Source organism: Podarcis melisellensis (genome assembly GCF_964234715.1).
Source record: "Podarcis melisellensis genome assembly, chromosome: 4".
NCBI classification, from domain to species: domain Eukaryota; kingdom Metazoa; phylum Chordata; class Lepidosauria; order Squamata; family Lacertidae; genus Podarcis; species Podarcis melisellensis.
In genome coordinates this window covers 85681728-85707881 of record NC_138531.1, presented here as the reverse complement: position 1 = coordinate 85707881, position 26154 = coordinate 85681728, and the positions used below count along the sequence as shown (strand labels likewise).

The 26154-nt window shown below is 49.3% G+C and overlaps 1 protein-coding gene across 1 annotated transcript in view; it reads right to left on the bottom strand.

Moving 5' to 3' along the window:
* Window positions 1-25381, bottom strand: part of PGR (progesterone receptor) — a 59233-nt gene extending 33852 nt beyond the window's left edge. The window contains exons 1-3 of the mRNA XM_081909665.1: window positions 22478-25381; window positions 16025-16176; window positions 385-501 (exon numbers count right to left, since the gene is read on the bottom strand). Coding sequence (XP_081765791.1) covers window positions 385-501; window positions 16025-16176; window positions 22478-24015 — 1807 coding nt within the window. The 5' untranslated portion in view covers window positions 24016-25381. The remainder of the gene's footprint in view (window positions 1-384; window positions 502-16024; window positions 16177-22477) is intronic.
* Between the last annotated feature and the right edge of the window lie 773 nt (window positions 25382-26154).

The window sequence follows — 26154 nt, the reverse complement described above, 5'->3', positions numbered from 1 at the left end:
GCACACTCCATTGTCTCTCAAGACAGATGGATGCCAACAACAGCAGCCATTAACAGTGTTCCTCCGCGATAGCTTAACCAATCAGTGTGCCCTCTCTCGTTTATATGCCACACTTTCTCCTTTAAACCCCACCCAAAGTTTGAATGGCATGATGAGGTCATAGCATGGTAAGGGTGGGAGCCTTTGTACCGTGCGACTGGCACTCTGGCAGACATCAGTTGTGAAAACGAGAACCCGGGACCTCCTCCATCCAAGCAGAGGTCTGTCATGGAGCCTTTAGCTGAGATTCCTGCACTGCAAGGGGGCTGGACTAGATGACCCTCAGGGTCCCTTCCAACTCTACAATTCTATGACTCTATGATTTTGTGAATCAAAACTCCCTACCTCCAAGCACCATGCCAGCTTGGCAGCATTTCCTCAAGCGGCACGCAGGGCAGTTCTTCCGGCGGATCTTGTCCACTATGCAGTCGTTCCGCCCGGCACATAAATAGTTATGCTGCCCTGTAAGAAAAAAAAGAAAGAAAGAAGATGGGGGAAATGAACACTAGATTACTGAGAAGTAAAAGAAAGGGCAGGACAGTTCAGAAAGCTAGGGTGAATAAAGCGCAAAACATCCAAACAAATCACTAAACTATAGCCTGGAAACAACGTTAGTCAGCTTCAATGTCAGCGTCCCTGATCTGTTTTGGAGGTGTAAACAAAATGTATAAACCGTCCTTCAGGCTACATGCTCAACAACAACTGCTTCCAAAGTAAAAGGGGTTATTATTATTTTTATTATTATTCTAGCAACTAACTGGATGCTACCATCCATTCATCCGTCACTTAATGTCTCATTACTTATTGTTTCTATCTTCTTGGTTGGGTAATTAAATGCCCATCGGAGGTGCTTTTATTAGCTACAGAGGAGGAGGGGGCAAGGAGGTTCAGAAGGGAACAGCCTTGTTACCGAGAGGCTAAACAGCCACGTTTCACTCGGTGTTTTCCCCTCCCCCCCCCCTGCATTGGGTCATATTAAAAAGGAACGAACCAATCTGTTCCCGTTTAACGTGACTCAACAGATGAAAAACTAGTATCTTATGGACTTTAACAATGTAAGGGTCACCATGACATTAGCACAGCGATATTATGATCAGTCAGTTGTTATTGGTGAACTGCTTCTATTATGGACGCAGACCTCGAGTGTATTTTTAAACATAGCCCTTGCTATCTAAGCTTGCACAAACTGAAAGGCAGTGAGAGAGAGAAGAAACAGGCTTCCTTTTCTCCCCTCCCCCCATTCTTTTTTAGTTACTAACTTATTAAAGCCTGCTGGGAACCAGTGTAATAATAATAATTTATTTTGTATACTTTTAATATGTAATGTTTTATTATGTTTATATATGTTGGAAGCTGTAGTGGTTGAAACAACCCAGTCAGATGGGTGGGATACAAATAATGAAAAGATGATGATGATGATGATGATGATGATGAAGAAGAATCCCGGCCCATCTGACTGGGTTGCCCCAGCTACTTTGGGTGGCTTCCAACAAAATATAGCATCAAACATTAAAAACCTCACGATACAGGGCTGTCTTCAGATGCTTTCTAAAAGCCAGGTGGTTGTTTATTTCCTTGACATCTGATGGGAGGACATTCCACAAGGCGGGTGCCACTACCGAGAAGGCCCTCTGCCTGGTTCCCTGTAACCTCACTTCTCACAGGGAGGGAATCACCAGAAGGCCCTCAGAGCTGGACTTCAGTATCAGGGCTGAACAATGGCGGTGGAGACTCTCCTTCAGGTATACAGGGCCCAGGCCATTTAGGACCTTAAAGGTAAGCACTAACACTTTGAACTGTGCTCGGAAATGTACTGGGAGCCAGTGAAGAACCTTTAGGACCAGTGTTATATGGTCCCGGTGGCTGCTCCCAGTCACCAGTCTAGCTGCCGCATTCTGGATTAGTTGCAGTTTCTGAGTCATCTTCAAAAAAGTAGCCCCACGAAGAGCACATTGCAGTAGTCCAAGCAGGAGATAACCAGCGCTTGTACAACTTTGGCAAGACAGTGTGCGGGCAAGTAAGGGTCTCATACTAGCCTACCCCGCAAGGGTGTTGTGGGGATTAAAGCGGGGATAGGAATGAACCGTTCGTATAGTTAAAGCTATGGTTTTCCCAGTAGTGATGTATGGAAATGAGAGCTGGACAATAAAGAAGGCTGATCGCCGAAGAATTGATGCTTTTGAATTCTGGTGCTGGAGGAGACTCTTGAGAGTCTCATGGACTGCAAGAAGATCAAACCTCTCCATTCTGAAGGAAATCAGCCCTGAGTGCTCACTGGAAGGACAGATTGTGAAGCTGAGGCTCCAGTACTTTGGCCACCTCATGAGAAGAGAAGACTCCCTGGAGAAGACCCTGATGTTGGGAAAGATGGAGGGCACAAGGAGAAGGGGGCGACAGAGGACGAGATGGTTGGATAGTGTTTTCGAGGTTACCAGCATGAGTTTGACCAAACTGCAGGAGGCAGTGGAGGACAGAGGTGCCTGGCGTTTTCTGGTCCATGGGGTCACGAAGAGTCGGACACGACTAAACGACTAAACAGCAACAACAACAGGAATGAACCAAGCATGCCACACAGAGCTCCCTAAATGAGGCCAGTATATAAAAGTAATAAACAGTGACTTAGTCAGAGTAGAACCATTTAAACCAACAGGATTTTAAGTAGATCCAGACATTGCCAAATCAATGAGAGTTAGTATTGGTTAATAATGACTTAAGTCCCACTGAACAGCAACAATACTCACCTGAACAGCAGGCCAATCAGGCACACAGCCTACTTGGTCGCAGTCTTGCTCCCCACAGTATTTCTGATTAAACTATGGCAGGCTTCCTCAACCTCAGTCCTCCAGATATTTTTGGCCTACAACTCCCATGATCCCTAGCTAGCAGGACCGGTGGTCAGGGATGATGGGAATTGTAGTCTCAAAACATCTGGAGGGCCGAGGTTGAGGAAGCCTGAACTAAAGTAAATATTACTAAATTTCCAACTAGGTTTTCTCCCAGATCTACCTGGAGATGGCAGGGATTGAACCCGGGAAATTCTGCATGCCAAGCAGATGCAATGCCACTGAACCACAGCCCTTCATTACAGATGCCATTTGAGAAGACCCAAGTTGGCTCCGCAAACATCAGGGGCATGGACTTCCCTGAAGAGGGTCAGCCACAGACTCCAAACAAATGGACTGCTCTGGGGTTTTTTATATCGCACATTAGACCTTGACCACAGATGTCCAATCCATCTGAAGCTGTGGAACCTGGCTTTAGGAGGTTCAAAGAGCAGCAGGGGACTGTTTGCAAAAGGGCTTTCAAAGAGCCCGGTTTTGGCCTCTGTAGTCCCAGCAATTGAGGGTTCAAAGTGCAGCAGCACCATCACCTGATATCATACTGGTGTCAGATGATTTGGCCTACCAGGGTCAGGGAAATAAGGATCCGTTCCACTTGCCAGAAAACGTTCCCCATCCCTGCTGTAGGCACTTATCCCTGGCAGCTTTGTAGTGCTTGGCCATTGTGATCTCTTTGTAAACAGGGTAAGAGCTTCCTTACACTAATTTAGGCTGCAATCCTATACACACTGTTCCTTTGAATTCAGCAGGGCTTACTTCTGGGTAAACATGTATAGGCTTGAGCTGTCAGTTATCTGCACAAGGCGGAGGAAAAGGGAATCAAATCACGTCTGAAATAATTAGGAAACAATTTGCTGATTTGCCTAAAGGAGGTAATTTGGACTCTCATTTGTTTCCCTAACTTATTAGTTCTAAACATGTGAATATCTGTATCCAGTTGAACAAGTTGAATAGATTTTGGGTGGAATAATAATAAAAAGTATATTTTTAAACACATATCATCTCAGGTTAATATCTGTGCTTTTAGAATGCAGAAACCAGCCCTTTGACCTTTGCATTCAAATTCCAGCATCTCCCTGAAGGGTAGAATGTGTGACTAAGAGGGGGGAAATATGCAAGGCATTTGCCTAATTTCAAAATTACAGTATGATATTGAACTGCCCCAACCCATCTGCCTTAGTATGCAGCAATACTTGAGATTCTTCTGGCCATATTCTAATTGGAATACCATTTTCCTGCTATGCTATCTCTCTGCCCAGCCTACCTCACAGAGCTGTTGTGAGGATGAAATGGAGAGGAGGTGAACAAGCATGAATGTCACATTGAACTCCTTGGAGGGAAGGCAAGGAATATAAGGGTAATCATGATAAAATTAAAACAAACCTTGGTTTACTGTGATGTGTGACTGGAGACAAGGGTGCTGCTGGAATAGAATAGATCCCATTAGCAGCTGGAGCGGGTGGGACTTGGACCACTCGAACATCTGGAGGGCCACAGCTTCCTCATCCCTGGTGCAAAATTATTTCTTCACCACCCAAAGTGGGCAGGGAAATATTGGAAATGACGAGAAGCTCAAAGGAGCCTGCCTGGTTCTGCTGGTGACTGCAGCAGACAGAGCGTGATCCAAGCTCCACTGACCGCCTCATCAGTCCTGGCACACCTGTCTGCCCACCCATGTGAAAAGGAAGCAGCCTAGTTTTGTTTATTTAAGGTATACCCCACCTTTGAAACAGGTGGTCTCCCATCCAGGTACCAACCAACAGCAAGCAACCCAACTGAGCCAGTGTCCTGGCAGTGACATTGCTGCCGCTTACCGAGACTGGGCAGAGATGGGGCAGAGGAGTTTGGGTCAGCCCCTATTTATTATATCCAGCAGAAATCCCCTTTGCACAATGAAGGAATAACTATGACCCTTCCCTACGACCACAAGATGGAGGGAGAAGAATTGCACCCACCAGGCCCAAGGATAGTTCTTTTGCATCTGTTCCAGGCCCTTCCCCGACTGAAGCCCTAGACACAGGCCCTCCTTGACCTCCTTTCCCTAACTTGCAAAGATCGGGAAAGAATTCCCATGGGTGCCACAGCAGTTCCAGAGTTGCTGGGAGCCATGGGAATTACAAATTACCATGGTTCCCACAAGTTTCCAGCACCTAAGGGAGGTCATGAATCCTCCACCTTAGTGACTGAGGCAAAGGAGGCATGGGATAGGTTTAGGCTGGCTGGTGCAGTGGGGTTAAGGTGGGTGGGAGTCATCTGCTGTATAAAGAGACAAGGTCCACCCCACAAGCTCACTACCTCAAGGAGGAAAGCATCAGATACCAACCAGAAATTATTAAGCTCCCTAAATACAGAATGGTGCTGAGGATTGGTTCCTTTCCCCCTCTTCAGTCCCACAATAAATACTAAATTGGGAAACTTCCAACTCAAGAGCCCTGTGCTTTGCTTGCTTCCAACAGCAGCCATGTGCAAAGCTCCAAAAATAATGATTATTGTTCCACCTCAAGAAATATATTAGCACAATACATAAAGCACGCATCTGTCAAAAGTGAACCACGGTGCCTATTGTGCAGATGCAAAGGTGAGAGAAGGCAAGCAAAATGAAATAGCACCCAATACAACGTTGACAGATAATTGGATTAACTATGGAAACAAAACTGATTAAGGGGCCGTTAATCATGGTGTACAGGGCAGAGTTGCTTCAGAAGCAGATAAATGGGGGAGCCAGAAATTGGTTTCCAAAAGGAGAGTTGCCAGGGATGCAGACTGCGTAGGAGGGCCACCTAATCCCAAAATATATTCTCATAACATGCAAGTGGTCTGGTCAATACTGGATAGCATTGCAACCTCCCTCCAGCTGCGTTACTGCTGCATACCAAGGGGAGGGGGGACGAGGCAGTGGCAAGGTGGGTGCGGTGAAAACACACCAGCAGGAGGGCAGCATTGATTCCACCAGCGTGCCAACACTGCACCAACCTTACAGCCCCCTATCTCAGTATGCAGAAATGTCTCAGCTGGAGGTAGGCCAGGTGAGAGGTGCAGCACCACCTATCTGCTACTGGGTCTGCAGGATCAAAGTCTGTCCTGGAAGACAGTCCAGAAGCTATGGAACCATAAACAGCTTGAGACACAAGTACCTGAGGAAGCATCTTCCCCAGCACCAACAAACTCAAGACGTTTTGATCAGGAGGAGATGCTCTGCTGTCCATAGCAGAAGCTAGAAGGGTGGTGGCAGGGCATTCTTGGTGGTAGCACCCTGTCTACAGAACTCCCTCCCAGGTGACATTTTGTTTCCCCCAACCACTGACATCTTCAAACAAAGGCTCAAGTTAATCCAGGCATCTGTAACATGAACTGTAGTGTTTGGGGCTCGTGGTTTTATAGTTATCTGTTGCTGCTCTTTATTTGTCTTGTTATTTTATTTGTATGGTATGGTGGGTCTAGTTTTCCACATATGTTAACCCATTCTTAGCTCCTATATGCAGGAAGTGGAAGTATAAAAGTATCAAATAAAGTCATAGAAGCCTTTATTTTAATTCACCCGTCCGCGTATTCTGCTAAGGCACCTGACCAGGAGATTCCAGAGTGGAGCCCAGTTCAGATTGCTCATTTCCAGAAGAAGAACCAAACAGGATGGAATCCTACAGTCTCTGGAAGGCCATTGGGAAGAATGGCAGGATATAATTAGAAATGACAATGATAATAATATACTGTTTAGCTGATCCCCTCCAGTTATCCTTGGGTGCCCCCTTCCAGTCATTACTCATCTGGAGGGGGCTATTCCAGTGAGGCTTTGAATCTAGTGGATCCCAAGCCCTCATCTTCAAGCACAGACCCTGGAATGGGTGTGGGGAGGGGAGAAGTATTTCAGCCTTTGCATAATAGGAAGTAAAAATGTTTTCTTTCCAAAATAATAATAATTACCAACTGATGGGAAGAGGAAGAGGGTCTGTTTCTACCTTCCAACCCTGATGATGCGAGTCTAGCAGGGCTTCAGATCTGCCTATCTGCCTGTCAGGGCAACTTTCTCCTCCCACTGAGCCTAAAGGACTGCTCTGTAACAAAGAGTCTTGCTGGCACCTAAAAGGCGAATAGATTTATTGCAGCGCAACTATCGTCCCGCTTCACCAGATCCCAGATTATGACTGTTTATGCCGCCATAAATCATTTAATCTTAAAAGTGCCAAAAGGCTCTGTGTTGTTTTTGCTGCAAACACTGCTTTGTTTCTGCTGCAAAAAAAGTTGCTGCTTCTCTGGTAACGGGGATCCAGAACGTCTTTTCACGGGGAACGCCGGCGGTGTGGGTGGGTGGCTGGGGGAAGTTACATGGTAACTGACACAGCCAAGGGATCACAGGTTCACTTGGGGGGAATGAGCTCCAAGCCCAGACATTGCCAATGTCAAAAAATGCTTCGCACAGGGCAGGAGTAGCAATGCCTGCCAACTGTGTGGACCAGGGTCCAGCTGATGATTCAGAGAGCCTCCTCCAAGCTGAGACTGCCAAGTATGGAAACTGTGGTCACCTTAATCAATATGACAAACCAGGGTAGGGAACCTCAGGTCAAGGGGCTAAATATAGCCCTTTAGGCCATGGGTAGGCAAAATAAGGCCCGGGGGCTGGATCCGGCCCAATCGCCTTCTAAATCCAGCCCATGGACGGTCTGGGAATCAGTGTGTTTTACATGAGTAGAATGTGTGTTTTTATTTAAAATGCATCTCTGGGTTATTTGTGGGGCATAGGAATTTGTTCTTTTTTTCCCCCTTTCAAAATATATTCCGGCCCCCCACAAGGGCTGAGGGACAGTAGACCAGCCCCCTCCTGAAAAAGTTTGCTGATCCCTGCTCTAGGCCTCTCTATTTAGCCTTCAGAATTCTGTGCAGACCACACCCCTTCCCTGAAGGCCACACCCCTCCCTGAAGGCCACACCCCTTCCCTGAAGGCCACACCCCTCCCTGAAGGCCACACCCCTCCCTGGCCCGGCTTCACACCCCAAGTGTTTTTGCCTGGGCTGGGATGTAATTCCTCTTATTTGCCTGGATGGAGGACAGAGCAGGCGGTGGGTGTATGTGTGTAGAAACTAGCCCACTGTACAAAGGAAAAAATTGCATTGGTTGCTCTGTCCACTTCTGTTTTTAGCCCACCACTGCCGTGTGCCCCTCAGAAGGAAATGTAACCCTTGGGATCCAAAAGGTTCCCCGTCCCTGTGTCAAACTGTTAATCCTGCATGAAACAACATTAATACAAAAGCATCATTCAACTTGCTGTGCATAGAAGTTCTATTTCTTTGGCTCCTTGAAAATCAGCTGCCCATTCACAGAATCACAGAACTATAAAATCGTAGAGTTGGAAGGGACCCAAGGGTCATCTAGTCCAACCCCCTGCAATGCAGGAATGTCACCTAAAGCATCCATGGCAGACAGCCATCCAACCTCTGCTTAGAAACTTCCAAAGAAGGAGAGTCCACAACCTCCCAAGGGAGACTGTTCCTCCACTGTCAAACAGCTCTTACTGTCAGAATGTTTTTCCTGATGTTTAGTCAGAATCTCCTTTATTGTAATTTGAAGCCATTGGTTCGAGTCCTACCCTCCGGTGCAGGAGAAAACAAGCTCACTCCATCACCCATGTGACAGCCCTTGAGATATTGAAGATGGCTATAGTATCTCCTCTCAGTCTCATCTTTTCAATGTTAAACACACACAGCTCCTTCAATCTTTCCTCATAAGGCTTGACTTCCAGACCCTTGATGGCATAGCTGTCAACTTTTCCCTTTTCTTGTGAGGATTCCTATTCGGAATAAGGGAATTTCCCTTAAAAAGGGGGAAACGTTGACAGCTATGTGATGGTATTGTTCACCCTCCTCTGCACACATTCCAGCTTGTCAATACCCTTCTTAAATTGTGGTGCCCAGGCTTGGACACAGAATTCCAGATGTGGTGTCACAGGTTTCCCACTAATGGTCTAGAGATTCTGGACCAGTCTTCTAGAAACTGTCAGCATGTGACAGCAGCCACATCCTCGGAAATGGCTTCGACTGGCTGGCTAAACCAGGTGATGGAGTAATAATAATAATAATAATAATAATAATAATAATAATAATAATAATTTATTATTTGTACCTCGCCCATCTGGCTGGGTTTCCCCAGTCACTCTGGGAGGCTTCCACAGAGTCCAAAAATACACTAAAATGCCACACATTAAAAACTTCCCTGAACAGGGCTGCCTTAAGATGTCTTCTGAATGTCAGGTAGTTGTTTATCGCTTTGACATATGATGGAAGGGCATTCCACAGGGCGGGTGCCACTACCGAGAAGACCCTCTGCATGGTTCCCTGTAGCTTTGCTTCTCGAAATGAGGAAACCGCCAGAAGGCCCTCGGCGCTGGACCTCAGCGTCTGGGCAGAACGATGGGAGTGGAGACGCTCCTTCAGGTATCCTGGGTATCAAACTCCTTCAGGTATACTGGTACCTGCTGGGTATCAAACCCTCAGTGAATTAGGAACTTCCCCTGTATGTGAAGACAGGCTCTGGCAGATTGACTGGATGAGACCAACAATGGGTCCAATGGTCAAGGAGGTGGTTTCTGTGTGAGCTGTAGAGGGGCAGATGGGGCTCATCAACCTGGGAAGGTAGCTCTTCTAGGAGAAGGTAAACTCTGACCCTAAACCTGTGCTGCCTTGAAGGATATCTTCGGAAGAAGAAAAGGCTACACAAATCCAGAGTGGACTCCCTAAGAAGGTTGGATGGTATCTTTCACATCTCCTTCGGGCAACTCCTAGAGCAAAGCTGGTGCCAAACATATGGCTCTTCTTTCCTTTGGACCACATCAGTGATGCCAAGAGGGGGTTCTTCTCATCTGGGCAGCCCAGGACCTCCATACGCACTGCCTAGGATTGCACCCTGAGGAGGTCACTTCGGTGCAGCTAATTCAGCAAAGACAACACGAGATGCAGTCATCACAAGTAACGGGTCTCTTCAGCCACAGCAGGTGCTGCGATTCTCCAATGGTTTGACTTCACCCCTGGAGGCACATTCCATTTTCTCTTGATGCAGACCAAAAATTTTCTTCTCGACCAGGGTGAAGGGCCACCAAAGAGTTCAAAGAGGGAATACAAATGTTAGCAAGAGTGCAAACTCTTCGCAGATGGTTTCCTTTTGCTGCTCTAATTACTGGGTTGCTATGTACTGACATGGGTTGCTATCAGGGAACCTGTTTATTGTACATTCCTCTTGAGTGGTTTGCACAAAGTTTATGGGAAGGCTATACAAGACTGACAAACAGCCAAACATCCTTGCTGATTTATTTACGGGGAGGCTCTTATTTGTTTCAGAAAATGGAGTTTGTTGCGCAGGAACCCCACAACCACAACACAATTTTTCCATCCACAAAATTGTGAGGGGCTGGAAGCAGTGACTCTGAAACAGTGATTGCCACCAGGACACTACAGCTCAGTTATATCAAGAAAGGGAAACAGAAGTAACTCAGAACTATCTGCTGTTAGTCATGTCTTTATTCCTCAGAGAGATATCTCAGTCGTATTAAACCTGCTTAGAGATGTGAGGGCATTCAGGGAGCACAGAAGCTACTTGCAACAAGAGCTCTTGCTGTCAGAAAGTTCCTGTGGTACACCTCTAGTCACTGTTTTCCAGGATGACAAGGAACCATTAATGACTACTCTTTGGGTTTGGTCAGCCAACCAGCTACAAATCCACCTAACAGTAACCTCACTCAACCCACATACTACCAGCTTCCTCGCAAGAATATCTTGGGAGACTTTGTCAAAAGCATGACTGAAATCAAGATACACTATGTCCACAGCATCCCATTGATCCACCAAGCTTGCAACTCTATCAAAAAATGAATGCAAGTATTTTCCGCTCCATAAAACGCACCTGACCATAAGACGCACCTAGTTTTTAGAGGGGGAATGCAAGGGGGAAAATATTCTTTAAAGGGAGCGCTGAGCAGAGCCTGTATGCATCCCAGCACTCCCTTTCACGAGCCGCATGGAGCGTGTGTGCGGCACTTGCTGGTTTTCCCCAAGGAGGGAAAAGAGCAGCCCATCACCTCCCGCAGGAGCCGCGCGCTAAGCCAGAAGCCAGGACAGCAAGCGGGATAACTGTGCAGTGATTCCGCTTGCTGTCCTGGTTTATGGGATAGCTGCGCACAGCCTCTCCCAGGCAGCAGAGTGAAGGGTCCCCCAAGAGCCGCGCTCCCTTTAAAAAGCATGCGGAGCATGTGTGCAGCTCTTGGGGGCTCTTCCCCAAGGAAGGAGAAGGGCAGCTCCACGCGGCTCTTTAAAGGGAGCGCTGAGCAGAGCCTCCCGCCTGCATTCGCTCCATAAGACGCATACACATTTCCCCTTACTTTTTAGGAGGGGAAAAGTGTGTCTTATAGAACGAAAGATACAGTAAATTGCCTCGAGGTAACACAGGTAGAAAATGATTTGGGCCAATACGGTACTTGCAAACCATAAGGATATGGTTTCTGCTTGTTGTTTTTGTGTGTGCGTGTTTTGTAAACACAGCCATGCTTTCACATTGAATTTGCACGAGGGCAAAACCTTGTATTTCTGAAGTGAGCAGCCCACATTTCCACATTTGCAGTTGACACCCACGCGCATCTGAGCAGACACCACCTTGAAGAGGCATGTCGTGTGTGTGTGTGTGTAAAGGGAAGATGGGGAACACCACCTGCAGTTTTTATAGCAAACTGTATCTTTATAAAATGAAAAGCAGAGCACCCTGTTGCCAGATGAATGGGGGCATCTTTTTCATCAGTCAAAAGGGGAAAGAATGTGGCTCAGTGGGCAGGGATGCAGAGGATCTGTCAGGCAGGCAGGAGGTCCCGGTTTCAACCCTTGCTTGGTGTCTCCAGAAAGGGCTGGGGAAATAGCTTGACTGAAACCTGTTTATCTCCAATGCAATTTAAAATATCTATTCGAAGTTGTTGAGAGTAGCCAAGAGGTGCATGGGGGCAAGGTGTCAGCTGTTTCTCATTAAGATCTGCATCAGGAGAGGCTGTGGAATTCCTGAGCTGGTGCCTAGATGAGATGGGAGGATAGATGAGGAAACACCAGCCAAGATTGAATCCTGGCAGGATGGAAGCACTGTGGGTGAGTTGCCATACTTGAGAAATTGGTCAACTGCCAACCCTGGATGGGGTTGCTCTCCCGCTGAAGGAGCAGCTTTGCAGTCTGAGGGAGCTTCTGGATCAAGACCAGAAAACCTCAGTGGCTAGGAGTACCTTTTGCCAGCTGTGGCCGGTGGAGCAACTATGGCTGTTCCTGGACTGGGAAGCCTTAGCCACAGCAGTTTGGTTACTTCAAGACTAGATTAATGCAGTGTGCTCTATGTGGGGCCTCCCTTGCACTTGATTCAGAAGCTGCAGTTTTAAGAAGGCTGCGGCATGGTTGCTGGCGTGAGTCAGAACCTGTCAGCATGTAACAGTGTGGTGTAGTGGTTAAGAGCGGTGGACTCGTAATCTGGTGAACCGGGTTCGCGTCTCCGCTCCTCCACATGCAGCTGCTGGGTGACCTTGGGCCAGTCACACTTCTCTGAAGTCTCTCAGCCTCACTCACCTCACAGAGTGTGTGTTGTGGGGGAGGAAGGGAAAGGAGAATGTTAGCCGCTTTGAGACTCCTTCGGGTAGTGATAAAGCGGGGTATCAAATCCAAACTCTTCCTCTTCTAACAACTCTGCTCAGAGATGTTTCTGCATTTGTTTCTGATGATCAGCCAAGTCTAGGGTGTTACTTTTGGGACCAGTTTACCTGAAATACCACCTCTGCCACTTCAATTTGCAGAACTGCTGCTGTTACAGATACCTCACAATACTCATCTCTGCATTTGTAAGAAACTGGTCTTTTAGTGCAGTGTTTCCCAACCGGTGTTCCGCGGCACACCAGTGTGCCGTGAGACCTTGCCTGGTGTGCCGCGGGAGGGAGGCGGGAGAGGGAACTCCCCCCCCCGCGCGCAAGGCTTGCGGGCGGCAGCCTGCAGCGCGGAGCGCGGGGCGCCCTTTGGAAGACGCCCCGTGCTTCGCGCAGCTGTCCGCAAGCCTTGGGCGCCTGGGGGAACTCCCCCCCCCCCGCGCGCAAGGCTTGCGGGCGGCAGCCTGCAGCGCGGAGCGCGGGGCGCCCTTTGGAGGAGGCTGCGGAGGGTGGCACGGAGCTGCCTGCGCTCCAGGGCTTCTTGCAGCTCCGCGCCACCCCCCCGGATCCCGGCGCGAAGCCGCGTGGGGCTGCGGAGGGTGGTGCGGAGCTGCCTGTGCTCCAGGGCTTCTTGCAGCTCCGCGCCACCCCCCGGATCCCGGCGCGAAGCCGCGCGGGGCTCCGGAGGGTGGCGCGGAGCTACCTGGGCTCCAGGGCTTCTTGCAGCTCCGCGCCACCCCCCGGATCCCGGCGCGAAGCCGCGCGGGGCTGCGGAGGGTGGTGCGGAGCTGCCTGCGCTCCAGGGCTTCTTGCAGCTCCGCGCCACCCCCCGGATCCCGGCGCAAAGCCGCGCGGGGCTCCGGAGGGTGGCGCGGAGCTACCTGGGCTCCAGGGCTTCCTGCAGCTCTGCACCACCCTCTGGATCCTGGCGCGAAGCCGCGCGGGGCTCCGGAGGGTGGTGCGAAGCTGCCTGCGCTCCAGGGCTTCTTGCAGCTCCGCGCCACCCCCCGGATCCCGGCGCGAAGCCGCGCGGGGCTCCGGAGGGTGGCGCGGAGCTACCTGGGCTCCAGGGCTTCCTGCAGCTCTGCACCACCCTCTGGATCCTGGCGCGAAGCCGCGCGGGGCTCCGGAGGGTGGTGCGAAGCTGCCTGCGCTCCAGGGCTTCTTGCAGCTCCGCGCCACCCCCCGGATTCCAGCGCGAAGCCGCACGGGGCTCTGGAGGGTAGCGCAGAGCTGCCTGCATCCCGAAGCCTGGTGCGCGCTGAAGAGCGCCCCCGGGCTTCACGCACCTCTCCGCAAGCCTGGGGAGACCAGTGTGGCTCCCTAGGCTTGCGGATATCAGGCTGTTCTGGGGGCTGGGGTCGGGGGAAGCTTGGGCTTCCCCCGCGCCTGCCCCGTGCCTGGGGAGGGGAAAATTTTTTTTTCCTTTATTCTCCCCCCAAAAAATTAGGTGCGTCTTATGGGGCGGTGCGTCCTATGGGGCGAAAAATATGGTAGTCAATATAGGCACAGAGTTAAATTTTTTAACATTTTCTAATGGTGGTGTGCCTCGAGATTTTTTTCATGAAACAAGTGTGCCTTTGCCCAAAAAAGGTTGGGAAACACTGTTTTAGTGTACAGCTTTCCACTTTGGAACTCCTTGCTGATTGACCGAAAGCAAGTGACTTCACTGTATGCTCTCCAGTTCCTGCTTAAAACATTTTTGTTTAAGCAAGCCTATCCAGACCTGCAGAATGCTGGCATGCGTTTTAATCTGTTTTTAGCGTACTGTTCGTTTTCCTTAATTCCTGAATGTTTTTCATAATGCAGTTGTATTTAACCGTTTCTTACTGGCGATTTCACTCTTTCATTCTTTCTGTAAACTGTTTTGAAGTTTTGTTCCAATCAAGTGGTATATAACTCTTGTGGAAAATAAAGAAATATATAAAAAATAACTCTCCTGGAAAGCCACTGGCGGTCAGAGTAGTCTGACTTAGTAAAGGTCAGTTTCCAAACTAAGGATTTCTATTTGTGCAACAGGACTTCTCTCCCCGCAAAACACATGTTGGGAGAGTGTAGTGGGAGGAGAGCAATAAAAGTGCCATTATGCAAGTTGAAATCTCTGTCCTGGCAGGACCATGACTTAGCGCTGTTTGGCATGCAACCCTATGTTACTAATTAATTTAGCCAATTACTTATGCAAACATTGCAACCCCAGTGCATGCAAACGAGATGCTTGCTCATTATCCCCTTCATCAACGCCCAGTTTCAGAATGAAAGCACTGAAGAACACAAACCAACAAAATGCCCATGGACTAGCTAGATGCAGATCTCAGAGCCAGGGAATTGGTGGTGGAACAATGATGAGAGGTCAGAGGGAGAAGACTGGGAAGAAGATGTGACAGGCGTTGAAGAGGCTAACAGGGTATAGTGAGCAGGAAGAGTCTGGGGCAGACAGCAGTCCAGAATCAGAGGCAGGAAAGGAGGGGGCCAGGAGAGAGATGGGGCAGGCTGGTGAGGAAGCCAGGTAGTCCTGCTGCAACCAGCTCCCCTCCTCCCTGGTCTCCCAGGTCCAGAAGAGGTATGAAGAAGAAGGAGCAAAGGCAGGCAAGACAACAGAGCCTCAGATTGTTTGGGAAGGAAGTGGGGGAGGAGGAGACTTAGGGAGCTGTGGGGAGGCAAGGACCTTCCATCCCCACAAGTGCCTCATGGGGGGAAAGTTCTACCAGGAAGAGTTGCTGTGCTCTGTAGGCCTGGCCTTGTTTCTTCAAACTTCACTGAAGCTGTGTGAGCTGTTGTTAACCTGCTCCTGTTACCTTCTCCTAACATCTGACATTAGATCATTACCACAACATAAAAGCAATCCTACACTGCAAATAATCTCTGAAATCAACGTAGGGCACAGGTAGCCCCCCAGATGTTGTTGGACTGGAGCGCCCATCATCCCTGCCCACTGGCCACGTTGGCTGAGAGGAGTTGGCTGAGGGGAGTCCAACAACATCTAGAAGGCTCATCCCTTCTTAAATGCAAGACACACCAACAACCATGCTAGAAAAGTAATCTTATGTTAATCACATGACTTGCCATAATTGTGAAGTTTATGTTATTTTTTAGTTGCTGTTTTGTTAAGTTGTTTTTTTAGATTGCAACTGTTTTATTGATAATTTGTTAATTGTTTTATATGATGTATGCTGTATTCGCGATGTGCTGTTATGTTTTATTATGTTTTGGTTAATTATTGGTTCTAAGCCACTTTGAGGTTCATTTGAATGAAAAGTGGCATAGAAATGCAATTAATCAATCAAATCAAATCCCTTAAAAGTTTTTTAAAGACTTCTGTTTCATATTAATAATTCCATAACAATTCCATATTAATTATTAGGCAACCATGATAATGATAAGGAATGTATAATTCTTATGACTCTTATAGTTATTACACATTCCATGAGGCAACCACATGTGTAATAGTTATTACACACTCCATGAGGCAACCACAACAATGAATGAAACTGCACAATACCTTCCATGGCTCTCTTGAAGAAGACTTTGCAACTTCCACAGGTAAGGACTCCGTAATGGCAGCCCGAAGCTTCATCGCCGCAGATGAGGCAGATCTTCTGAGGCAACGATTCAAAAGCATACTGAGGACTCTGGCCAGCATCTGCATCTGACCTGGAGAAAGGAAACAAAAACGAGAAGCATTAGAATAGAAATGTATCACGGATAAGGCAGGAGAAATGGCAAGTCTTACTTTGCAACGGACAGCCAACTTTGCAATGGCAGAAGTTTGGACAGAAAAACATCCAAGTCCGTAAACACCAAAACAGTGGTCCTTCAACAGTTGTGAGGTCACCCCTACGCCAAAACTGATGAGGCATCGGCAAGTGTGTTTCTCCCAGAAACTCCAGCGGGTGCAGAATGCTGCAGCGAGGCTCCTCACGGGGTCTCTGCCATGGGAGCATATTCACCCAGTGCTTTTCCAGGGAGTACAGGGTCAGATTTAAGGTGCTGGTCTTGACCTTTAAAGGCCTTCACGGCCTAGGACCCTCGTACCTATGGGACCGCCTCTCCCGGTATACCCCACGGAGAGCCTCAAGGTCCATAAATAGCAACACCCTAGTGGTCCCGGGCCCTAAGGAAGTTAGATTAGCCTCAACCAGAGCCAGGGCCTTTTCAACACTGGCTCCGTCCTGGTGGAACGCTCTGCCTCATGAGACCAGGGTCCTGCAGGAACTGATTTCTTTCCGCAGGGCCTGTAAGACAGAGTTGTTTGGTTTGGAACCAATTTGATTCCTTCCCCCTCTTTCTTTTTCCTTTTTCCTTTCTCCTCCTGTGATGAGGCTGCATTTTTATATTTTAAAGTTTCAATATTTTAATGTTGTATTTTAATCTTGTTCTTAAGTTGTATTCATTCAACTTGTTTTTATTATTGCTTGTTAGCTGCCCTGAGCCAGGCCTTGGCTGGGGAGGGCGGGGTATAAATAAAAATTATTATTATTATTATTAAATGCAGGTTCACCTCCATCAATTACATATAAAGTGCCGGAGGTCCGATTTTACGGACAAAAACAAAGCCCTCAAACCACCTACAGACTGTCTCCCTACAGCAGGTTGGGGAACATCCGGCATTCCAGATGTTCCTGAACAAGTGTGTCCAATGGCCAGGGATCCAGGGAGTTGTAGTTCGGTGACATCTGATGTGCCAAAAGCTTCGCCTTGCCTGTCCTCTGGTCTGTCACTCATGATGCTCATCTGGTACAGTACCTCCTACTAGATGTGAGCCAAGTGCAGGGAAAGCACCAGGGGAGGAGAGATTTATGGAAGGTAAGATGAAGATGGGGGGGAGAGCAGCACCCCTCACCTGTGCAGCCAATTAACATTGAAAACTGCACTGTTCCCCACATGTTGCTGACATGTGTGCTATCCACTATTGGTGTGGGGAACCTTTGGTCTTTGAGATGTTGCTGAACTTATTTGTGCTGTTATCTTCCTCACTGGGTCATGCAAACCACAATTTTGAATAATGCTCTGTATAGCGTTAGGTAGGGGCTGCCAGGGATGAATTTGTGGGACCATGGGGATAGTTGCTGAAGAGATTTGGGGCCACCGTTATACAGATTTACAGTGGTACCTTGGGTTAAGAACTTAATTCGTTCTGGAGGTCTGTTCTTAACCTGAAGCACCGCTTTAGCTAATGGGGCCTCCTGCTGCCGCTGTGCCGCCACTGCACGATTTCTGTTCTCATCCTGAAGCAAAGTTCTTAACCCGAGGTACTATTTCTGGGGTAGCGGAGTCTGTAACCTGAAGCGTCTGTAACCCGAGGTACCACTGTATAGATGCTTACAGATTCTAAAAATTTTAAGTTTATAAACATATAGCACACTTGCATTTGTCTGTCCTGAATTTCCCTCTGCTGAGTTCCATTTAATGACCCCCACCCAGCATCAAAGAGGGAGAAAAACCTCCCTGTACAGTGGTACCTCAGGTTAAGTACTTTATTCATTCCGGAGGTGTGTACTTAACCTGAAACTGTTCTTAACCTGAAGCACCACTTTAGCTAATGGGGCCTCCTGCTGCTTCCACGCCTCCAGAGCCCGATTTCTTTTCTCATCCTGAAGCAAAGTTCTTAACCTGAGGTACTATTTCTGGGTTAGCGGAGTCTGTAACCTGAAGCATATGTAACCTGAAGCGTATGTAACCTGAGGTACCACTGTATCCATTTTCTATGCACCGTTTCATAAATCAAAATGTTTCCTCCTTCGTTCTGTTACAGTAACGCAACACCAAACCAAAACTGCCTCAAAAATTAAGCACTCCTGAAGTTTGCACTTCTGCTGATTAAAAAAAAAAAAAGCCTGCCCCCACATGGAGCAAAACCCACTTCAGCCTCACCAAGTCGTATTACCCAAAAGGCAAGTCCGCTTTTAAAATGCTCTCAGTGAACAACATGCAAAAGCGCTCGCTCCACCAAGCAGTGGCAGAGCACATGGGGCAACAGGCACACACACTGGGTCTGTGTCCCTTTGGCAGTGGCGGATTTCCATATAAGCTAAACAAGCTATAGCTTAGGGTTTCCACTCTCTTGGGGGCCCAAAAAATTTTTATAGGAGAAAATAACTGGGCGTACATTTTCAAAATATAAGATTTTAAAAAACCAATAAAATAAAACCTACATACAGCAGCAGTGTTTTGTGTTGTCCTATTAGGTCCATAAATTACCATATACAGTGGTTCCTTAAGTACTTCATTCGTTCCGGAGGTCCGTTCTTAACCTGAAGCACCACTTTAGCTAATGGGGCCTCCTGCTGCTGCCGCGCCGCCGGAGCCCGATTTCTGTTCTCATCCTGAAGCAAAGTTCTTAACCTGAAGCACTATTTCTGGGTTAGCGGAGTCTGTAACCTGAAGCGTATGTAACCCGAGGGTCCACTGTAGCATATATTCTCATCCTGAAGCAAAGTTCTTAACCTGAAGCACTATTTCTGGGTTAGCGGAGTCTGTAACCTGAAGCGTATGTGACCTGAAGCGTATGTAACCCGAGGGTCAAACAGTGACAATTTGTTGTTGACAAAGGACAGCTGGACATATAAAGGACCCCATTACCTTCAGCAGCTTAGGGCAAGCATAGGCAAACTCGGCCCTCCAGATGTTTTGGGACTACGACTCCTGTCACCCCTGACTACTGGTCCTGTTAGCTAGGGATGATGGGAGTTGTAGTCCCAAAACATCTGGAGGGCCGAGTTTGCCTATGCCTGGCTTAGGGCCTCATCAGAGCTAAATCCAGCCCTGCCCTTTGGAGAACAGAAGACACAGCGGAGACTGCCGTGCTTTAAGAAATAGGGTTTGTTCACCAATTTACACCTTCCGTCTCCATGGAAGAGGTCCAGACCTTACAGCATGAACATTTTCAGAGGCACAAGTACCCTTCAAGCTGCTCCCCTCAAAGATGGATCCCAGCCTCTACTCCCTCCTTCTTCCTCCTCCCAGGAATCCCTGGTTCAAAGCTCCATTTCCTGCCCCCTCAAACACACAGTTACCTTTGTGCCACCTGACTCCCCAGGCCAAAGGATGCGTCTATCAACACCTTTTTTTAAAAAAATAACACTAACACATTTGCTCTTCACCCAGCCATCCAGGCTGGTTTGCATAAGCCAGCACAGGATTTCCTCGTCTGGCACAATTCTATATTATCCATATCATAAAATCCTAGCATTTATTCATTCCTAGTGTTTAGGGGGACACCCCCTGCCTCCTCCCCCACCACCATTCTATAAGCAATACATTCTATAGCCCAAGTCATCGCCCAGTTTAACAGAAGCACCCTCAAGTGAGATCTTTGGGTCTCTCCAGCCAAAGATGCACGAAATGGTGTCTTCCAGGGAGGGCTGGCAAGAGCAACATCGCTGACCAAAAAACGACCGCATCCTGTCCTCCACCCACCCACTCACCCACCCCCTGCTTCCTCATGGAAGCGCCATGTTGCACCTCCTTCCTCTCATTAGTAATGAAATATCGCTGTTGTGAAGAAACCTCAAATTAATCAAGCCCCGAGAGATCACACCATTTACCAACTTCAATGGAACTTCATCTGAGCTGACCACAAGCAGGCTGGGGGTTGAGTATTGCACAATCTACTTTTGCATGCAGCTTTCCAGTGCGCTTTGATGCTGCCTTCCTTTATAGAACCTTTTAAGAATATATTATCCACCAACAAGAAGCAGAAGGGAAGCAGCTTCGTCGCTACGGCTATCTGCTGGCGTGTACCTAATGTCCGTGCATTTAATATCCATTGGTGGTAGGCTGCTCTTTGTGTCACTTTTCCAGCTGGATTCAAGAACTTTGCTAGTGTAATAACTTTTCAACATTCTTAGCTTCATGGTTTCTGGTAGTGTCTGATACACAGATTTCTAGCATTTATTGCATGTTAAGGACGAATATTGCATTTTTCCTTGTCGGCCGGGAAATGTGCATTTTTGAATTTGAGGTTTTGCGGGAGTGCCAGCTAGCAGACTTTTGAAGTGCTCTATCAGGTATTCTTCAGGTGCCCCTCCTCTACGTGTTAATGTTAAATTTCTAACAAAGGCATAGCAATCAGCTAGCTGCACCTGTTTGAATGGTGAGATTTATCGGCTACAATGCTCCGTTATCAGACAAAGCAGTTTTAAGATAAGTTTTGTGGGGTTTAAATGATGCATGGTTTGTCAAACACTGCGAACTTTGAAAAGCGTTCCGGCAATGAACCGCTGTTTATTTACAAACAGTAGCTGAAATTCTGAAAACCACTGTTTTGAAGGGAAGCGACATTTGTTACAATTTGAAGAATTATTTGGGAGAAACAGTGAGAATGCGTTTTCAAGAGATAACAGGTCGTACGCCACTCCATAATTCTTACATTTTGCTCACATTGTAGAAACTCTGTCCATAAGTGGAAAAACTTAGCCTGAACGGAATGTAGATATTTTCTGTTTGTGTAGTTTTAATTTGCCTCCCTTGCAACAAGAAGATCATGTAGGTTTTGCTGAGGGACAGTGATTGGCCCATGAGACTAACTGAATACTCTAAGTGACTCAAACAAGCTTCTGATAGGTAGCAAAACACATTTCAATTTGCTTTTTGCTTCTTCTTTTTTTAAAAAAGGAAATGTCAAAGAGAAGCAGCGAATGTATTATTTCAAAGAGGACTAATGCATAGCAGATACCGTAAGTGGCACTCTGGAAAGTGAAACCATTGTGCAGGGCAATAAGAGGCTGTAATTATTAGTGCCCTGTATTTCAAATACGTGTTTAAATCAGTACAATCATAGACTTGTTTACTCAGCTATCGCGTATCAGTGGGGAATAATTGCCAGTGATTTTAATGCAGCTAAAGCAATGCAATTAGCTATAATGAAAATCAGCGCAACGGAATAAGATGATTCACACTCTGTCCTACCAGGCCCCCCCCCCCGTTCTGCTCCACTGAAGGAGCGGATCACAGGACTGTGTGTAAGTTGTAGAGCTGCAAGCTTTAAATGGTTGATTAATCAGTTTATGAACCCTGATTGCTCCAGTTAAAAGGGAGAGGAAAGACCCTTGCTCGAGGCTTTGGAAAGCCAGTGCCAGCCAGCTAGCTTCGGTAAGCAGTACTCCTAAAGAACACCCCATGCCCGCCCTTCTGTCTCAGGTGGGGCTGCTTAAACCACCAAGTCAATGAGTTCAATGCATTTTTAAAATTATTTCGACAGTGCAGATATTTCATAGAGCAGAAAAGCAAAATATTGAATAGGGTGTTTCGGAAGGGTTTATTTACAGAACCTATCAGTTTTCTGAAACTTCTTTCTAGAGCTGCAGAAGGCACCCATGTGGCAGCTTTCCGAACAGATGGTTTTACAATCGACTTCTTAGTGGAAAGATGAGAGATGGGACTCGGTACTCAGATGATAAGGGGGTCAGAGTTTTTTCTCTCTTTCTTTTTATAAAGAATACCGTCATTTATTTGCACGATTTACATGCTGTTTAAACCCAACCGTCTCTAAACCGCGCACAAAGAGTGCAGCACAAGGAAAACAAAGTAAGTCGAAACTATAATATCACCTATGTTTGCAACAGCCCCCTCAATTCCTATTTTTAGAAAGCTACCACCAGTGGCGTAGCGTGGGTTGTCAGCACCCGGGGCAAGGCAAGTACCGGTAATTTGTGCCCCCTAACCCGTGGATTTGCGCCCCCTAACCCTAACCCCCAGATGTTGCACCCGGTGCGGCCGGGCCCCCCCCTGCACCCCCCACGCTACGCCACTGGCTACCACGGGGCGGAACTTTGATCAAGCAGCCACAGCCACCTTTTTGGCCATAATTGGAACACTGACTCACCTCAAAAATTATCTCACTGGCCCTAATAATTTTGCCAAGCTCCACCTAAACGTCACTTTTTAAAACAAAAAGAACCCCCCCCCCGCGCCGCCGCGGCGCGCCCCAAATAGAGACTGGAACAACTCCTACCTTAGATAACTCAGATAGGGCGTGAAGAACTGAGGCAAGCCGTCTCTGAGGCCGGCGAACTGCTGCGGAGCGTGCAGGGCGAGCGGCTGGTAGAGGACCGGAGGCTGCGCGCCCGACGTGGAGGGCAAACTGAGGCTGTCCCTCTGCGCCCCGCAGCTGGTGGAGGCTTTGCAAGGCGCTGGTCCGTATGGGCCACCGGGGGCGGCGTCTGCAGCAGCAGCTGCAGCCTCTGCTTTGTAGAGAAAGGACTCGAACGAGGAACAGGGCGCCTCGGGAATGCCGCCCGTGCTATTCTTGGGCAGAGGAGGAAGCGCACTTGGAACCACGCTCGGAGGCGCGTAGTCCGGGCAAGGCATCGCTGGCGCTGGTGCTCCTCCTGCTGCTGCTCCTGCTGCTGCTGCCGTCGGCGGCGGCTGCAAACTTTTGGCAGCCGAGTAAGAGCCGCTGCTGCTGCCGCGGCCGCCGCCGCTGTTGTTCTTAGCCGACGCAACCACCAGGCTTTCTTCCTTGATCCTGAGGTTGCGCTGAAAATCCCCGACGGAGCCGAACGCGTAAGGCGGCTGCGGCGGCTGCCCGTCTCTGGCCGCGTAAATGTGGTTTGTAAAATCCTGGAGGGTGCAAACGGACGGCGAGAGCGGGGTGCTCGCCTGCACGCCGAAGGGGAGCATTTCCTCGTACTCGTCCACGTCCAGCAGCTGCCGGGTCCTGGCGGCTACGTACGCCTGGTTGAGAGGGAGGATGGGCAGGTTGAACAGGTCGTGGGCGCTGGGCTGCTCAGCTGCCGCGACCCCCGGGTGCCCCTCGGGAGAAGCCTGGTTGCCGCCGCTGGAGGAGGCGGCGGCGGCGGCGGCGCCGTCCGATTCCTGCTCCGTCGAGCTCCGCTTTGCGAAGCCCTGCTCCCTGGAAAACGCCGAGGCGGCGGATCCTGGCGCCTTGCCCTTCGGACTTTTGAAAGGAGGCCCGTCCGCATCTTTGAATGTCTTCCAGTGAGAAGAAGAGGCGACAACCGGAGAAGGTGACGTCGGCGCCTGAGGCAGCGAAGAGGGGATTGCTGGCGCTTCCTCGCCTTGCCCGTCGGGGCGGCGGCTCATCTGCGCGCCGGAGAACTCGGGGATGTCCGAGCCAAAGAAAGGCCACGTCGAGGGGCTCTCCGTGTTGCCTTGGCTGGAGGAGGGCGCCAGGAAAGTGTCCAGGACCCGATCCAAGACGTCTTTGTCCACTGGGGATCCGCAGCCGTCCCGGAGCGAGGAGGAATCGCCGCCTTTCCTCTCTTCCGCCTCCTCATTCGGGGGGCACGACTGCTGCTCGTGGTCGTCTTCGTCCTCTTCTTCCCTCTCCTCCTCGTCCTCTTCTTCTTCCTCCTCGTCGCTGCTTCTGGGATACAGCAGCCCGTCCAGAGACAGGTCTATGGCTTCCACCGTCTCCCGTCGGGCAAAGGGGCCGCGATCGGCGAGGAGGGGCGCCTGAAGAAGGTCCGCTCGATCCCGGATCGCGGTGGCGGAAGCAGACAGCTCCCTGGTATCCGCCTTCGTTTTCATTTCGCTTATGAGTAACCCTGAAGTTCGACGGGGCGGGCAAACGGATCCGAAAGTAGCGGCGGCGGCGGTGGTGGTGCGGCTCGGCGGCTAAGCAGTGAGGGCACCGGCCTCTCCGAGGCTCCCTTTGCACATCTTGATTCCCCTTCGGGCGGTATTTGGATTCTCCTCTGTCAAATTCGCCCGGCGTGGCTCAGCGCCAGCTGCTGCACTTCTCCTGTGGGAGAGGAGGCAACGTAACTCCGGCTCTGTTTCCCCCCAGGAAGAGAAGAGGGCTTGGAGGAGAGTCAGCGCGGAGGCGAGGGCGCAGAAGTTTCCCAACGCTGCTTTGCATCCAGCCGCCGCTCTGCTTTTGCAAGCGGATCTCTGTGCTGAGGTTCCTCGAACTCTCTGCACACAGACACACACGCCCCCAAACCACACCCCCTTTGTAGCTGTATTTTGCGGAGGCAGAACCCAGATGGCAGCAGGTGCTGCAACAAGTGGGGGGGGGGGAGCGCACGAGGCGCCGTGCAGAGCTCGGGACAGTTTGCTGCAGCCGAGTCGTGAATAAAATAAAATAAAAATCCCTACCCTCCGGGCAGGGCGCAACTAGGGCTCCACGCGTCGGTCCCCTGCGCGCCTGGGGTTGGGAGACGAGGGAATTTCTCCTTTCCCCTCCCCTCCGGTGCGGACGTTCCCTCTGACCTCGGGGTGCAGATGCGTAATTGGGCGCGCGCGCTCTCCCTCGCTTGCCTGCACCGGTCCGCCGAGCAACAGGCAGCCAAGGGGGTCAGCCCAAACCCGGCGACCTGCGTTGGGAATGAGGGTCAGCAAACTGCTGGAACTCCTTCCACCCACCCCGGTCCTGCCAGCCTGCCTGCCTGCAGATGAGCCCGAGCTCCGCGCTGCCTCCTGGTGGCCAAGCCCTGGTTCTGGGCTTTGGACGCGCTGGCTGCCAGCGAAGGTGCACGGATCCCGCAGACTGTGGGTCCTACTTCCTTCTAGCTCCTCCTCCTCCTCCTCCTGGTGATCTCCGCACATGCACACAGTCGTTAGCTGTTTCCCCTACCCACTCCCCTCCCCAAATCTCTTTTCTGCATCTCCAGGATATGGGGGTTCTTATTAGAAACCCACTGTGGCAGCCACTCCAGTATCAGAGCAGTGCAAGGTTCCAGAGGGTTTCAGGCACTTTGCCCAGCGTTTGGTTTCCTTGGAAAGAAGCAAGGGGGGAATTTTTTTTTTGCCCTGCTGTGCATAGAGAACCCTTTTTTGTAAAGTTGTGGGATCAAAGTTCATTACACTAATGCACTGTGAAGAAATGCAGAAATATAAAAGGATTAAACAGGCAAGGTCCTCTGTTGCAATCTCATCTGGGAGAGTATGAAGGCAGATATGGATTGTGTGTCAGCCTTGCAAGTATATGGCATGAGTTAATGTAATAGTGAGGGACATGGGTGGCGCTGTGGGTAAAACCTCAGTGCCTAGGACCTGCCGACCATATGATCGGCGGTTCGAATCCCCGCGGCGGGGTGAGCTCCCGTCGTTCGGTCCCAGCTCCTGCCCACCTAGCAGTTCGAAAGCACTCTTAAGTGCAAGTAGATAAATAGGTACCGCTTTATAGAGGGGGGGTAAACGGCGTTTCCGTGTGCTGCGCTGGTGCAGGCTCGCCAGAGCAGCTTCGTCACGCTGGCCACATGACCTGGAAGTGTCTGCGGACAGTGCTGGCTCACGGCCTCTAGAGCGAGATGAGCACGCAACCCTAGAGTCGGACACGATTGGCCCGTACGGGCAGGGGTACCTTTACCTTCACCTTTAATGCAATAGTGAATAATTATTAGGAAACTGGTTAGTAATACATACTGGCGGAGGAAGGGAGTGCGGTGGGTGCCCTGCCCCAGATGCACAACATGTGCACCGCTCCAGGTGTCAGAGCAGCTGGCTCCACCTCTGGTAATAGATCATGAGAATTTTGATTTCTCAGATCTTTATGTGTTATTCTATCCTGCACATGCACAAAACAAAAACAATTTTTTTTAAAAAAAGAACTTACGTGACAGTAAATAAACTAGTTTTCTGCAGCATGAAATTTGTCTATCTGTAGGTGGAGTCATACTTTTCTGTTAGAAACAGAACCAATCAAATTTATAAGATTGAAGTTGT